This window comes from Mesocricetus auratus, unplaced genomic scaffold, assembly GCF_017639785.1.
Source record: "Mesocricetus auratus isolate SY011 unplaced genomic scaffold, BCM_Maur_2.0 Super-Scaffold_100013, whole genome shotgun sequence".
In the NCBI taxonomy this organism is placed as follows: Eukaryota; Metazoa; Chordata; class Mammalia; order Rodentia; family Cricetidae; genus Mesocricetus; species Mesocricetus auratus.
In genome coordinates, this window is record NW_024429196.1 from 34,922,905 (window position 1) to 34,936,307 (window position 13,403).

Sequence of the window (13,403 nt, forward strand, 5' to 3'; positions counted from 1 at the left end):
ACTATATACCAGAATGCAGGGAGTTATTTATGTAGATCAGTAAAAAAAGTAAAAACACATTATGTACACTTTTTGTGTATATTAAAATTATGTAGCTATAAAAGATAAGAGCAAAAATAAAGCCAGGCGGTGGTGGTGCACACCTTTAATCCCAGCACTCAGAGGCAGAGGCAGGCGGATCTCTGTGAGTACGAGGCCGGGCTGGACCAACAGCCTCCAAAACAATACAGAGAAACCCTGTCTCATAAAACCAAAAAAAAAAAAAAAAAAGAGCTGTTGTCTAGTAATGGTACTATAATTGACAGCTATTAATGTTTCTCTTCCATGTAAGTTGGGAAAAAAGGTTATGGAACACTTATTAAAGCATTTCTTACATACATTTTATGTGAAACATTTTTCTCATCATCCATCACTTTTGAAATACATTTTTGCTATGCAACCCACTAAGGCCTTCAACTTATAGTCCTTCTTCCTCGCCCTCCTGAGTACTGGTTTTACAGGCCTGTACTATGCTCTGTTGGTGTTTTGGAATTTTCATGCTGCTATCTGTGGAAAGATAAATTGTGCTGTTGTGTCTGTTCTGTGTTTTTCATGTCTCCAGGTGGCGTTAGTGTTCCCCAACAATGACCCTGCTGCTTTCATGGTGGCCTTCTATGGTTGCCTTTTGGCTGAAGTTGTCCCTGTCCCCATTGAAGTGCCACTCACAAGAAAGGTAAAGAATTCATTGTTTACTAAACTCTGTTTAGAGGAAAGTGACAGGCTCAGTGGCAATTTAATGTGCTGGGTGACAATGTGCTGACTACAGTTTTATAAATGACTTTTATCTTTGCCGTACAAGTGCAGTGACTTGTAATTGTTGTCACTAAGGCTCAGAACAGATTTTCATCTGTTTCCTCTGTTAAGGGAACTGTTATTCACACACACAGCATGTTTAACCTTCAGGTGTGAGACCTCTCAGAGGTAAGTTTATTTGTTAGTACATCATGGAGCTTTCTTTTCTCCATCTATTTTCCCATTCCTTAGTATCATTATATAGAAATCCAGGTCCATGATAGTACTCATTGACTTGTCTTGATTGTGGGTGGTGATCATTGCCTTGTGTTCTGTTGTCTTGATATTGTCAACTTCCAGGTTCGCCTTTGGTTGGTCATAACTCACTAATTAAGATGACTAAGTTTTCTGTTATCTTTATTGTGTATTATTACTGTGGAACCAATAAGAAACTAATATTGTATATACTTCTCACTAGCATAATTGGCAGTCCCTAATTTAATTTGATGTTATAGCCACCAGGACTGTACACACTCTGGTGTTAGTGTTTTTAGGAATTTCCACACCATTTCCAGGATAACTGTAGTAGTTTTCAGCACCACTAATTGTCTTCAGGGTTTACTTTTCTTCACAGTTTTGTCCTCACCTCTTACTGTTCACCTGTTTGATAAAAAGCTATTCCAACAGGTATGAAAAAATTTCACTGTGGTTTTAATTTGCATTTTCCTAACAATGCTACTGAACTTTCTTTCCTGCCCTGTGCCTGTAGAACATAGGAGCCTTTGGCCTGTGTACAGTTTTCTTATTTTTACCTGACTGTTCTTACCTGGGAACAATTGGAAGTGGAATAAGACACGTGTATGAGTAGGTGATAGTATGTGGTGCCTAGTTCTTGCATCTCCCTGTCCAACATCCATTAGAGTTCCTGTAAAGGCCCTATTGAACACTCCTCATTCTCAATCCTAAAACTTGTTTAATGCCTAAGTAACAACTTGCCTTTAGTTTTTTTTTCTCTCTAATCCTAGGAGTAAAAGGGAAACTCCTAGACATTTTTACAGAGAAGTTGTTGATCCAACTTATAATTTGATTAGGACAGGAAGGGCTACAAAAGAAAGTCAAACCTTGTCAAGGAAAATGACTGTTACTATCTCATGGTGTCTGAACCTGTGTTTATTTCTGTCAACCAAGTGAGTTTGCTAACTTGAAAAAGTAAGTTAGGCCCAAGATGTCCTTCAAGACCAAAGGTTATCCACAGGTGTGATTATCTATATACAGTGTGACAGCTACTGCACAGACCCGACCAGACTGGCAGAATGAAGAATCTGATTGTGTGCGTGTCAGTGATAACAGAATGAAACAGCCTGTTCTGGCCTGGTCATTCCCTTCTTGCTGTAACTTGAACAGCTGCATAACAGTCATAGGAATCTGTTGCTGCCTGAGTCTTTGTGTATGCTATCAAGGGTATCTGGCTTTCTCCAAAGAGCTCTGATCGTGATTGGTTGGTTGCTTGTGTTAGTAAATGTTTCCAAATGGGAACATGTGGCACTTGATAGCACTAGGGATACTGAAATAGGCAAATTGCCCTCGATGAGACCAATATGGGCTACTGAATGAGAAGCTGTCTGGAATAAAACAAAAACAAAAAACAAGGAATGTTTCCAATACTATTTCAGATGGAACCTCTGGAAGGAGTAATGTCATAGTCTTATATGCTTACCACTTTATATAAACAGAGTGACAGTTTGAGACAGGCACTCAGTAGACTTGCAATCTTGAACCACACAAATAGAGGGAAAATAGGAATAGAGCTGCTGAAGGCTGAGGAGAGATGAAGAGCAGTTGCCTGCAAGAGTGAGGAATAGCTGCTCCAGAAAGGGTCTCCCCTAGCTAAAGTGTCCTTATTTATACAGTGTGGCAGACACCTGGGATTCACTTTCTTGTGTGCCTGGATATGGTATGTGAGTGTTCCTTAATGTGTATGAACAAACAAGTATGTATTTGGGCATGTGTGACCCTTATGTGTATTCATGTGCTAGATATTATACATGGGTGGATATGTTCGTGTGTGTGTGTGTGTGTGTGTGTATTGTGTGTTGTGTGCCTGTGCTTGTATGTTCGGTTCCTTGGGTATAAACATTTCTTATGAATATGCACTTGTATAATGATGATTATTGATGAGGCCAGCATGGTCAAAAATTTATAATTATTAACATTGGATGATCTACACATGAGGATGCTTTTTCTTATCACTGTCTTTGTATGTGCTTAATGGTTCCCATTATAGACACAGCTAAAAAGACAATAATTGATAGACCTATCTTAGATGAAAAATTGATACAATTTGAGGAGTTACTGCCACAGAGGCCACATACAAGTGATTTCTAAACAATGACATTATCAAATAGCCTTTTCTGTGTTGAAGAAATTTTTGGAAATAGTCATATTTGAATTCATGTTTGGTGTAGCTTTTATTAAATAAGAAAGTTATGGACTTTGATTATAAAGGGAATGATCATCTGCTGCCCTTAGTGTTATAGAACTGCCAGGGAGTGATGGGTGGGAGTTGCGCCACAAGGCTGCCTCTCTTCCCCTTCTGAGTGTGGTGTGTCTGCATATCCGCTTTTACCTGAGAAGGAAACTACCTGTCAGAGCCATGCTTATTTTTATAGGCAAAGTAGTTGACAAATGATGTCAAGTTCAGAATGTGTATCTGTGAGGATTTATCTCATTTTATATCCTGAGATGTGGTGACTATTTCCCTGGCTTGGCCTCTCCTCCAACCAGATGGAGACAGATACCTTTCCAGGAACTTTGTAGACCATAGGAAGCCATTGCTGTTATGTGGATTTGTAGCTGTTTATCCTGTTCTTGGGTCAGGAGTAGAGACTGTGAAGACCACAAAGTTCTTTTTTGCCTTTTGTTTCGATGCAGTCGGATGCATCACCTCATCAGTCATCTTGGTTGAACGTTGGATAGAGTGAAGCAGGCTCTGGTATGTGTTTGTTGCTACGCTGAGGGGACTGTGAGTGACCTGGCAGACTATATAGGAAGCTTATGTCTATCCCCTGGAAAGGTACATTGTAGAATAGGAGGTGCAATTAGAGACAGCATTTATTACTGATTGATATCAGTCATGAAATCTTGGTCCTTTTAACATATGGCTTCCACTCTTATATTTCAGGGTTGTCTTCCTTCTTGTGCCATTATCTTCTGCTATTTCTCATGCTGTATTTCTTTTTAAAATTTCTCAGTACTGGGATTGAACACCCCAGGAATTTATACTTGGCTAGTAAATGCTCTTTCAACTTAATTATGTTCCTAGCTTTTAGGGGTCTGTTTTGGAGAAAGGGGAAGTTGGACTCCTGGCTTAAACCCAAGGTCAAAGTGCCATACCTTCTCATCTGTATATATGCTGCAAGTAGCTGTGGATAACTCTGACCCTAGTCACTCTGCACTGGGAGACAGCTGTGGTGTTTGCCTAACTCAGACATTCATAAGTTTGAGAAGCAGCTCACTTCCTGCTGCTAAAACCTACCTCTTCTGCCTGCCTCGTCTCATCAGAGGAGTAGCATTTAATGTTGACTTTACTTGAAAACAGTATTGCAACAATAACCCCCCCCACACACACACACAAGTGTTCAAAATAGGGACTGACCCCATATAGTAAAGTCCATATCACCTCTCTCCTTGCAGGATTGTCTTAATTATGCAATTAGCTTGTTGGCTATTGCTTCCTGAAAAAAAATCCATGTAAGCAGATTTTAAATGTACATTGGGAAAAGTATATTCCAAACACTTAGCAGACAACAGCTTTGAAATCTTAATGCTGAGGAATACCAAAGAACTCTGCTTTGCCCAGTGATTTCCTGGGACAGGCAGGATATTCAACAAGCCAGACTTGAAAGTTGTTGATAGGGTCAAGCTGGGTGTAGCCTCAACTCTCCGACACAATGATATGCTTTTAGTTTCAGAAATGCTGGGTACTCTGAGACTTGATTTTACTTTCCAGTCCAGCAATGTAGTAGAAGAGCTGATAGGAGAGAAATTGAATCGAGGTGACTAGGCTGTTTAATCATATATCTTCATGAGAAGCTAGGTATAATAGGGACAGTAAAACTCTGGGTGGCAGCTACTGTGGCTGTTGCAGCCAGGGTCCCATCTGTGACATGTGCCAAAAGGTGACATTTAGTCCTGGCAGCTTGGTGCCTTTCTAGGCTTTCTGTCTCCAGAATTATTGCCCTGTAACCATAGCCCTTTTTAGTGTGCATTGGTTACTCCATTAAAATGTGATATATGCAATATGATAAAGGTACCCTGGTTCTGGATGAAGATTCCTCTTGATTCTATACTCTACCAGGTGTGACATCTTTTTAACTAGTCTGTGAATGCATGAAAATCAGGTTGCTATGTATTCATGTTATAGATAATTTCTCTCCATAATAATGAAACCTGAAGATCACTGTCTTTGTTTTTAATTTTAAAATTTTATAGAATATATTTTGATCATATTATCTCCTCCCATAGCCCCTCCCACATCTGCATTAACATTCCTACCCATCCAACTATGTTATGTGTGTGCTCACACTTAGGAGCTCTCTCTTGCTGTCTTTCAGTTCTTATCTCTCTTCTCTCTCTCTAACGCATATACACGCATGCCCACGGACTGGGGAAAAGGGTCTTGAGGAAGAGAGTTCATTTCCATGTACCCTAGGTGATGAGGCAATTCTTTGGCTAGGAGTACAGTTTTGCCTTAGATTCTTGTTTGAGACAAGGTTTCTCTCTGTAGCCCTGGCTGTCCTGGTACTCATTCTGTAGACCAGGCTGACTTCAAACTCTAACTCACAGAGATTTCCCTGCCTCTGCTTCATGATTGCTGGGATTAAAGGTACACACCACTACTGCCCTGTTTGTCTTAGGTTCTGAACTGTTTCCTCGATCACCTTTCAGGATGCAGGGAGCCAACAGATAGGTTTCTTGCTTGGAAGCTGTGGAGTAACTGTTGCCTTGACTAGTGATGCTTGTCACAAAGGACTTCCAAAAAGCCCAACAGGAGAGATCCCACAGTTCAAAGGTATGCGGGAGCCCCTGAGAATTTGTTTCCCTTTTCAATCTTTCATTCTACAGACCGGCTCTTCACTGTGTAACAATGACCTATTGAGTTCAGGACAAAACTTTTCTAGATAAACATTTTGATAATAGGTGTAGCTCATCTGTGGGGTGACGTGATATGTCTGGTGGTGTCTTAAGCACTCTTTTGATGATACTGTCTTCAATTTAACATATGGGAATGCTAGAGATTCCATGTAGACTGAAGTGTTGTTTGAAAGCAAACTGTGTAATCAAAAAGAAATTCTACAGACCTGTTTTGTAGGTGCTATTTACTTAATAGGAATTCATGATTTATTTCTAAGGTTGGCCAAAGCTGCTATGGTTTGTCACAGAATCGAAACACCTCTCTAAACCTCCTCGAGACTGGTTTCCACACATCAAAGATGCAAATAATGACACAGCTTATATTGAGGTAAGATGGATGTCATCCTTCCCCAGGGTCTGGGTGTGTACTTCTCCTAATTCCACTAGTTCCAGTGTGGAGAGACTCAAAATGTCTCAAATAGCTAGAAGCTATTGAGTGAGGACCAAAAGTATGTCAAAATCCCTTTCCAAACTTTCTGTCTCGTTGCAGTATAAGACATGTAAAGATGGAAGCGTTCTTGGGGTGACCGTGACGAGGATAGCACTGCTGACACACTGCCAGGCACTCACACAGGCCTGCAGCTATACAGAAGGTGTGGATGGCCCTGAGACTCCTTTGGACCTGGGTTTTTGGAGATGCTCCACTGACCAGGGATGCCTGATGGCGACCCAACTTATATGGTTCCTACTGGTACTCATAAAAGTAACATTCTGTTTGTGCCCAATTCCATCCATTAGTTTGTGACTTTAAGTGGTTGAGTTAGTGCATCAGCTTGAACTGGTGTTACAGAGGCACGGGTACTACAAAGGAAAGTCATCTGAAATGAAAATTCTGAAAATAGTAGGCTCTACCATCCTTCTAGATAATGCATCCTTCTAGATAATCTCACTGGGTCCTCATACAACATTTTCCATGTGTGCACCTGTGGAGCCCTGTGTACGTCCTCATTTAATATTTATTACATTCTTGAAGACTCAGCCCCAAAGGAGGTGTTAAAACTTTACCACATGGGTTTGAAGAGGTGTGGTTCAGTTCACAGTTGGCACACCATGCTAATCCCTACCATCATGGGAATATATATCTTTAGAAGTTCTTTTTCTTTATGTGCCATGTTTTAGCCCACACCGCACTGTTGAATAAGAAGTTTTGAGAATAGTTTTTTTTTTTTTTTTGGTTTTTACGAGACAGGGTTTCTCTGTATTGTTTTGGAGGCTGTCGGTCCAGCCTGGCCTCGAACTCACAGAGATCCGCCTGCCTCTGCCTCCCCAGTGCTGGGATTAAAGGCGTGCGCCACCACCGCCCGGCGAGAATAGGTTTTTAAGCTTTGCTGGAGGACAGTTTTTTTCCCTAGGTATGTTTTCTTCGGTTATGAGAAGCAGAGGTAGAATGTATAACCACAATAATAGGTTTGAGTGGACATAGAGAAGGAAAAGCTAAAGCAACCCCTACAAGAGCCTTTGGTTTGTTTCCCCAACTGCCTTTACAGGGAGGGCGTAGTCACAGCAGACAACTCTATACTGACATCAGTTTCTGAGACCTGAGAAAGCAAGTGACTTTCTTTTTTGTTGCTGTTTATATGATCTTCCCATCCTTGCTCTTTTTAAGAATAATTTGTCTGTTAGATGTGCTCTATTAATGGTTAGATGGTTTAACACTTAGAGATACATGTCCTCTAATCTCTGCTATTCTTTTCATCAAAACATAGTGGCTTGTATATCCTGGCTTGCATGATTTTAAGTTCTGAGGCTGTCACCCTTTAAGATATGAGAAGCAAATATAAACACATACACATATGAAACTTCTCTACTTTAAATTTATAAAAAGGAATCGAGGATATTATCTTTAGATATCTGCATTTCAAATTAGTCTGTCTGGTCTACGTCCATATTTTAGTCTCTGGTAGGAGAGCAGGAGATAGAATGTTTGAACCTTTGGTAAATACTGCCAGAAAGGCCTCGCATTGGTAAATGCCCAGGACACTGAAAAGTAGCCAGGAGCCTGTATACAGGTGACCAAAGTGCCCTTGTATTAATTTGATAAGAACAAGGTCAAATGAAGGTCTAAAATCCTCAGTGCCAGGCTGTCCAGCATCACTGCCTCAGTCTTTGGAAATAATTGTTTTCAACAACATATTTTTCAGCTTTTTTTCCTGTCCTTTTCCCTTTGAAATTTTCATCCCCATGCTGCTTCAATATTATACCACCCCTGTTTTGAGGTATCTCACCTCCTTTGCCGCTATTAAACAGTTCTAATATGACAAAACAAGCCTATGCATTACTAAAATCTCTTCCCCCTACTTCCATGTTTCCCTGTTAGGAAAACTAGGTCACATGTGGGAGAAATTAAAAGAAGACCCCAGGAAGGTGGGACGTAAATAGGATGGTAATGCTGTGTTTGGGAATGTTATTTGACAGTGTTTTAGAAGTCTCACTGTATGCCCAAACTGGCTTTGAATTAGCTATATAGCCAAGCCTTGTAGTGATCCTCTCTCAGTGTCTCAAGTGCTGTCATCACAAGCCTGCACCACCAGGTCTGATACTGGTAACATGATGCTTTTCAATGGTGATATATGGGCAGCTATTGCTGTTCACTGACATGCCCAAATATTATCCTGAAAACACTCTCCAGCCTGGCCAGCATTTCTATAAATGACTAAATTTTCTGTGAAGACAGAGTTATATGGTATTCTTCTAAGATCCAGGATGACCCTTCACATGATGGGTTTTCCTTGCAATTTCACTCCTGTTGCTCTATTATGTCAAGTAAAGCTGTGATTCTTTCTCTTATACAGCTGAAACCATTGTGAATGTTCTAGACTTCAAAAAGGATGTGGGGCTATGGCATGGCATACTGACAGTAAGTAAGCCTTCTTCATGTCTCAACGTGTCTATTATGCAAGTGTGTCCAACTTCTGCAAAGTCCCATCTCACATTGTAAACAAAGAAATCTTGTGTTAGTAATCATATTGTCCACTCAGCCAACTTACTGTAACAGTACAGTAAAAACAGCTGGTCTCAGAAAATCTGTTTTGAATCTTGGACGCATATATTGAGGTAATAGCTAAGGGATAGCATTTTTTTTAGTTACTTTTTTTGTTTTTTTGAGTTTTTTGTTTGCTTGTTTTTGAGACAGGGCTTCTCTATATTGCTTTGCAGGCTGTCCTGGAACTCCCACTCTGTAGACCAGGCTGGCCTCAAACTCACAAAGATCCACCAGCCTCTGCCTCCTGAGTGCTGGGATTAAAGGTGTGAGCCACCACCGTCCAACTAGGAATAGCAATTTTAAGGCCTATACATATCTGCTACTTTGAGCTTTGAAGGTTTCCTGCTGCTATTACCAGTGTGTTATCTGTCAAGATCACTTTCCCATTTTCGAGAAAATGTCCTTACTGGTTTTCTAAGAGTTGGGAAATCTGCTCTTAGATTATTTGCAAGGGACAAAAGGATTTTAGACTTGTCCTTAAAATGAAAATTCATCATGCTTTATGGAGAGATGTTTGTCTCATTATTAGTGCCACTTGCAAAGTGATGAATGAGCTCACTGTGAGTACTTTAGAAGAGAAATGACCTTATATTTTGTGAAGGTCTCATTGGCACTTAGAGAGAGAGAGAGAGAGAGAGAGAGAGAGAGAGAGAGAGAGAGAGAGAGAGAGAGAGAGAGAGAGAGAGAGAGAGAGGGGGGAGAGAGGGGGAGAGAGGGAGAGAGGGAGAGAGAGAGAGAGAGAGAGAGAGAGCAAAAAACAAAAATGCATGCTTGAGATTCTCTATCTCATTAGGACAGTTTTGACTGACTTTTTTTGGGGTAGTTTCTTATGCTTAAACATCATTTTATTTTCTGAAGTAGAAGACTGCAGTAATTTTTACATGAATGATGAGAATGTAAACATTGCTGTTTGTTGGTGAGCCAGATCTATTTGTCTGCTCCATGAACATATAAATATCTTTTTTTGGGGGGGGGGGGTTCACGAAAGAGTTTCTCTGGCTTTGGAGGCTGTCCTGGAACTAGCTCTTGTAGACCAGGCTGGTCTGGAACTCACAGAGATCTGCTTGCCTCTGCCTCCTGAGTGCTGGGATTAAAGGTGTGTGCCACCACCAACTGGCCATATAAATATCTTATAGATCGTTCAGTAAGGCTTACTTTCAACTTCTGGATGCTTTTATATGTGGAGATGCAAAAAAATGGTTTGAAATGTTGGCATGCTGGTGTGTGCTATTGCTGAGGGAATAACATAGGTTTGGGATTAGAGAATTAAGAAACCTGAGCTGTCACTCTAGTAAGTAGAATTTTCATGTATATAAGATGCTTTTTTTCAGCACTGGAAATTAAATGCAAGGCGTTTGAATCTTAGACAAAAGCTTCTATTGAAAGCCTGGTTATTTTTGTTGTTGTTGTTGTTTAGGTGGTAGCCTGGTTATTTTTTGTTGTTGTTGTTGTTTAGGTGGTGTGTGTATTTATTTTTGAGATGGGTTTATCTGTTTAACAGCCCTGGGAGTCCTGGAACTTGCTTTATAGACCAGGCTGGATTTGAACTTAGAGATATCTTCCTGCCTCTTCCTCCCAAGTGTGCCACCATGCCCCAGCTGGATTTGGTATTTTGACTGGCCTTGAATGTGGAATCGTCCTTCCTTAATCTTCCAAGTAGCTAGGGCATTTGGCAAAATTCATTTATTAATAGAATCAAATGAGAATAGTCTGGCCAGTTGTGCTTGGCATAAGAATGATGTGGTTTGTTGAATAAGCATATAGCCTACCTATATTTGTGATACATGTCAAATCCTCAAAAACAGAATCTCTAGTAGCACATGCCATGGTTCTGATTATACATTGTCTTCTGTATTCCTGTTTCCCACCCTCACTGACAGTATCACCAATTCTGCTCAAGAGGCTATCTTTTTGACCACACACTTTAATTCTGTTGTTCTACTTTCCTGTCTGCAGTACCTGGGAATTCATGAGTCTCTTTTGTTGACTCCTCCTAAAGCCAGATAATTGAATACATTGTATAGCATATTCTTTGACTCATCCTGGGGGTGCATAAGCTCCTTCTTCCCAGAACTCAGTGGGAAGAACCCCCCCCTAAAAAACTGGGTTTGTATAGGTTTTATGGAGACCTCATTTCTAATGAGGGATATATGGTGGTCTTTTCATTTGAAGCTTCTTCCTTTGACGCCATGATTCCCCAGTGTTCATAAGCTAAGCCAAAGCACTAACTTGATGTTTACACAATGTAGTCCTTCCTAGGGCTGTGCTGCAGATCAGTGTATCTGCAAGGCAATGGAGTCTTAATCACAACCTATGTGTACTGACCATTTTTATAGTCAACTTTCATCATCCACTTTAAGGAACTGTCTAAGAGTTTCAATCTATGTTGACAAAGCTGGATGGAGACTGGTTCTGACACCTTTCCAAAGTTGCTTGCTTTATAGCCTATTAGCTAGCAGCATTAATTTTGGAGACAGCTATTATACTCTTCTTTAAAAATGAATTAGATTTAGAATAAAAGACTATAAAGCTAAGTGTTCCATATTTGTTAATAATGACAATCATCTGTTTAAGTAATCCCATGTGACATTTCAGTATATGTAATATGTGTTAAGATGAGAGCAGAGTAATTGGTGTGGGGACGTGTATCAATGTTATTTCAGAAATATTCAGAATTTCTCTAGTAGTTATACTGAAGCTACCAGTCTTGTCCATCTTTGTTATCCTAATGTGCTAAAGAAACTGAAAAGTTACCATTTCTTGGTCAGTTGACTAAGACTAAGTATAGGATATTAGAAGTTAATCTTCCTGTCTAGCTGTATTCTGTGTGTATTTACCACCTCTTCATCCCATTCTAACTCCCATTTCAAGCTTCTTCTAATAACAATACTGCATTTACCTCTTCTTTGAGACCAACATTTAAGCTTCCACATATAAATAACACCATGCAGTATTTTGTCTTCCTGTGTCTGACTGATTAACATAATGTCCCTCAGTTATTTCCATATCGCAACACATGGTAGGATTCCATTCTTATATCTTCAAAATACTCTACTGTGTACATGTATCATATTTTCTATCCATTACTCCATTGACAGAAAGATAGGTTAAATTTGTATCGTGGCTGTTTGAGATAGAGCTGTAATGAGCTCATGAGTGTGATGTCTCTTCAACATAATGATTTCATTTCCATAAATATGCCCAGCAGTGATCCTGGTGGATCACATTGTAGTTAACTTGTTATTATTGTTTGTATTTGGGGTTTTGTGTATATGTGTTTTGCAATCCTCAGTTTTTCACTATGTCTATACTAATGTACATCCCCACTAAGTTTCTTTGAGATTATCCCTTCTCTGAGTATTTACTAGCATTTTCCCTCTTTTTTTGTAATAGCCATTCTGAGAGGGATGATAACTCAATTAGTTTTGACTTTCATTTCCCTGCTTTGCTGTGATGAGCATTTTTCATAAATATTTTAGGTATTTATGTATCCTCTTTTTATTTTGGGTGTAATGGTGTGTTATGTGTATGTTGTTCTCTGTGTATGTACCTGTGTGTGGTATATATACTTGTTAGTGTACATGTATGCAGGTTCCTGTGCATATGTGTCTGTAGAAGCTAAAGTTAAATGTCTGGTAGCTTTATCATTTTGAGTCAGGGTCTTTTCTGAAGCTGAAGCCCAATGATTGGATTGGGCTGGTTAACTGGTGAACTTCAGAGATTTCCCTGTGTCTCTTCACTCCCCCAAATTGTGGAGTTACAGACACATGGTACCATATACAACATTTTCATGATTTCATTGGGAGATCAGAACTTATGTTCCCATGCTTGCTCAGCAGGCACTTTACCAACTAACCATTTACCTACCCTGTAGAGAGAGACATACCTGTAGCTTTAGCCATGCATAAATGGGCGTGCCTACAGTATGTGAGGGAGAGGAAATAAAAAGAGAGAAAGGGCCTCCTGGGACTCTCTCCTTGGATGCTGGCTCGTTTTTGAGAGCTTCCCAGCTTCTTAGTTTTTTATGTAAGTTACTTTTCTCTATCTAAATAAATATCCCACTACCTTTTCCCAGCATTCTTAGTGTGAGTTGTTGTCCTCCCACACCACCCTGTTCATTCACTTTTGAAAAATGCCTTTTGAGGTTCTTTTTAATATAAGGTTTTAATGAGAAAAGGATTTGGAACTTCTTTGATTCTATCAGGAGTTGTTGAGAAGCAGAGAGGATGAGCTGATCTCCAATAGGTCACTTTGGCTTAAAGGATTATACCAGAGTATACCCTAATAACACTGAGCCTCACTTGAGTCAACCATCTACTTGTCCCCCAAAAGCTCCTCTTGTGTTAGTCAACCTCAGTACCTCCTTGAAGTGATCATGTTTATTCTTCTGCCTGCTGAGCCCCGGCTTACTTGTTTTCCCTGCATCAGAGCAGTGAGCCCCCTCCTCTTGTATTCC

General features: G+C 40.0%; 1 protein-coding gene across 4 annotated transcripts in view; it reads left to right on the top strand.

Annotated features, from left to right (window-relative positions):
* Window positions 1-13,403, top strand: part of Dip2c (disco interacting protein 2 homolog C) — a 368,984-nt gene that overhangs the window by 243,268 nt on the left and 112,313 nt on the right. For all 4 annotated transcript variants that reach the window (XM_013114670.3, XM_013114671.3, XM_013114672.3 and 1 more), the window contains 5 exons: window positions 602-712; window positions 5,719-5,842; window positions 6,183-6,292; window positions 6,455-6,557; window positions 8,757-8,821. In XM_013114670.3, coding sequence (XP_012970124.1) covers window positions 602-712; window positions 5,719-5,842; window positions 6,183-6,292; window positions 6,455-6,557; window positions 8,757-8,821 — 513 coding nt within the window. The remainder of the gene's footprint in view (window positions 1-601; window positions 713-5,718; window positions 5,843-6,182; window positions 6,293-6,454; window positions 6,558-8,756; window positions 8,822-13,403) is intronic.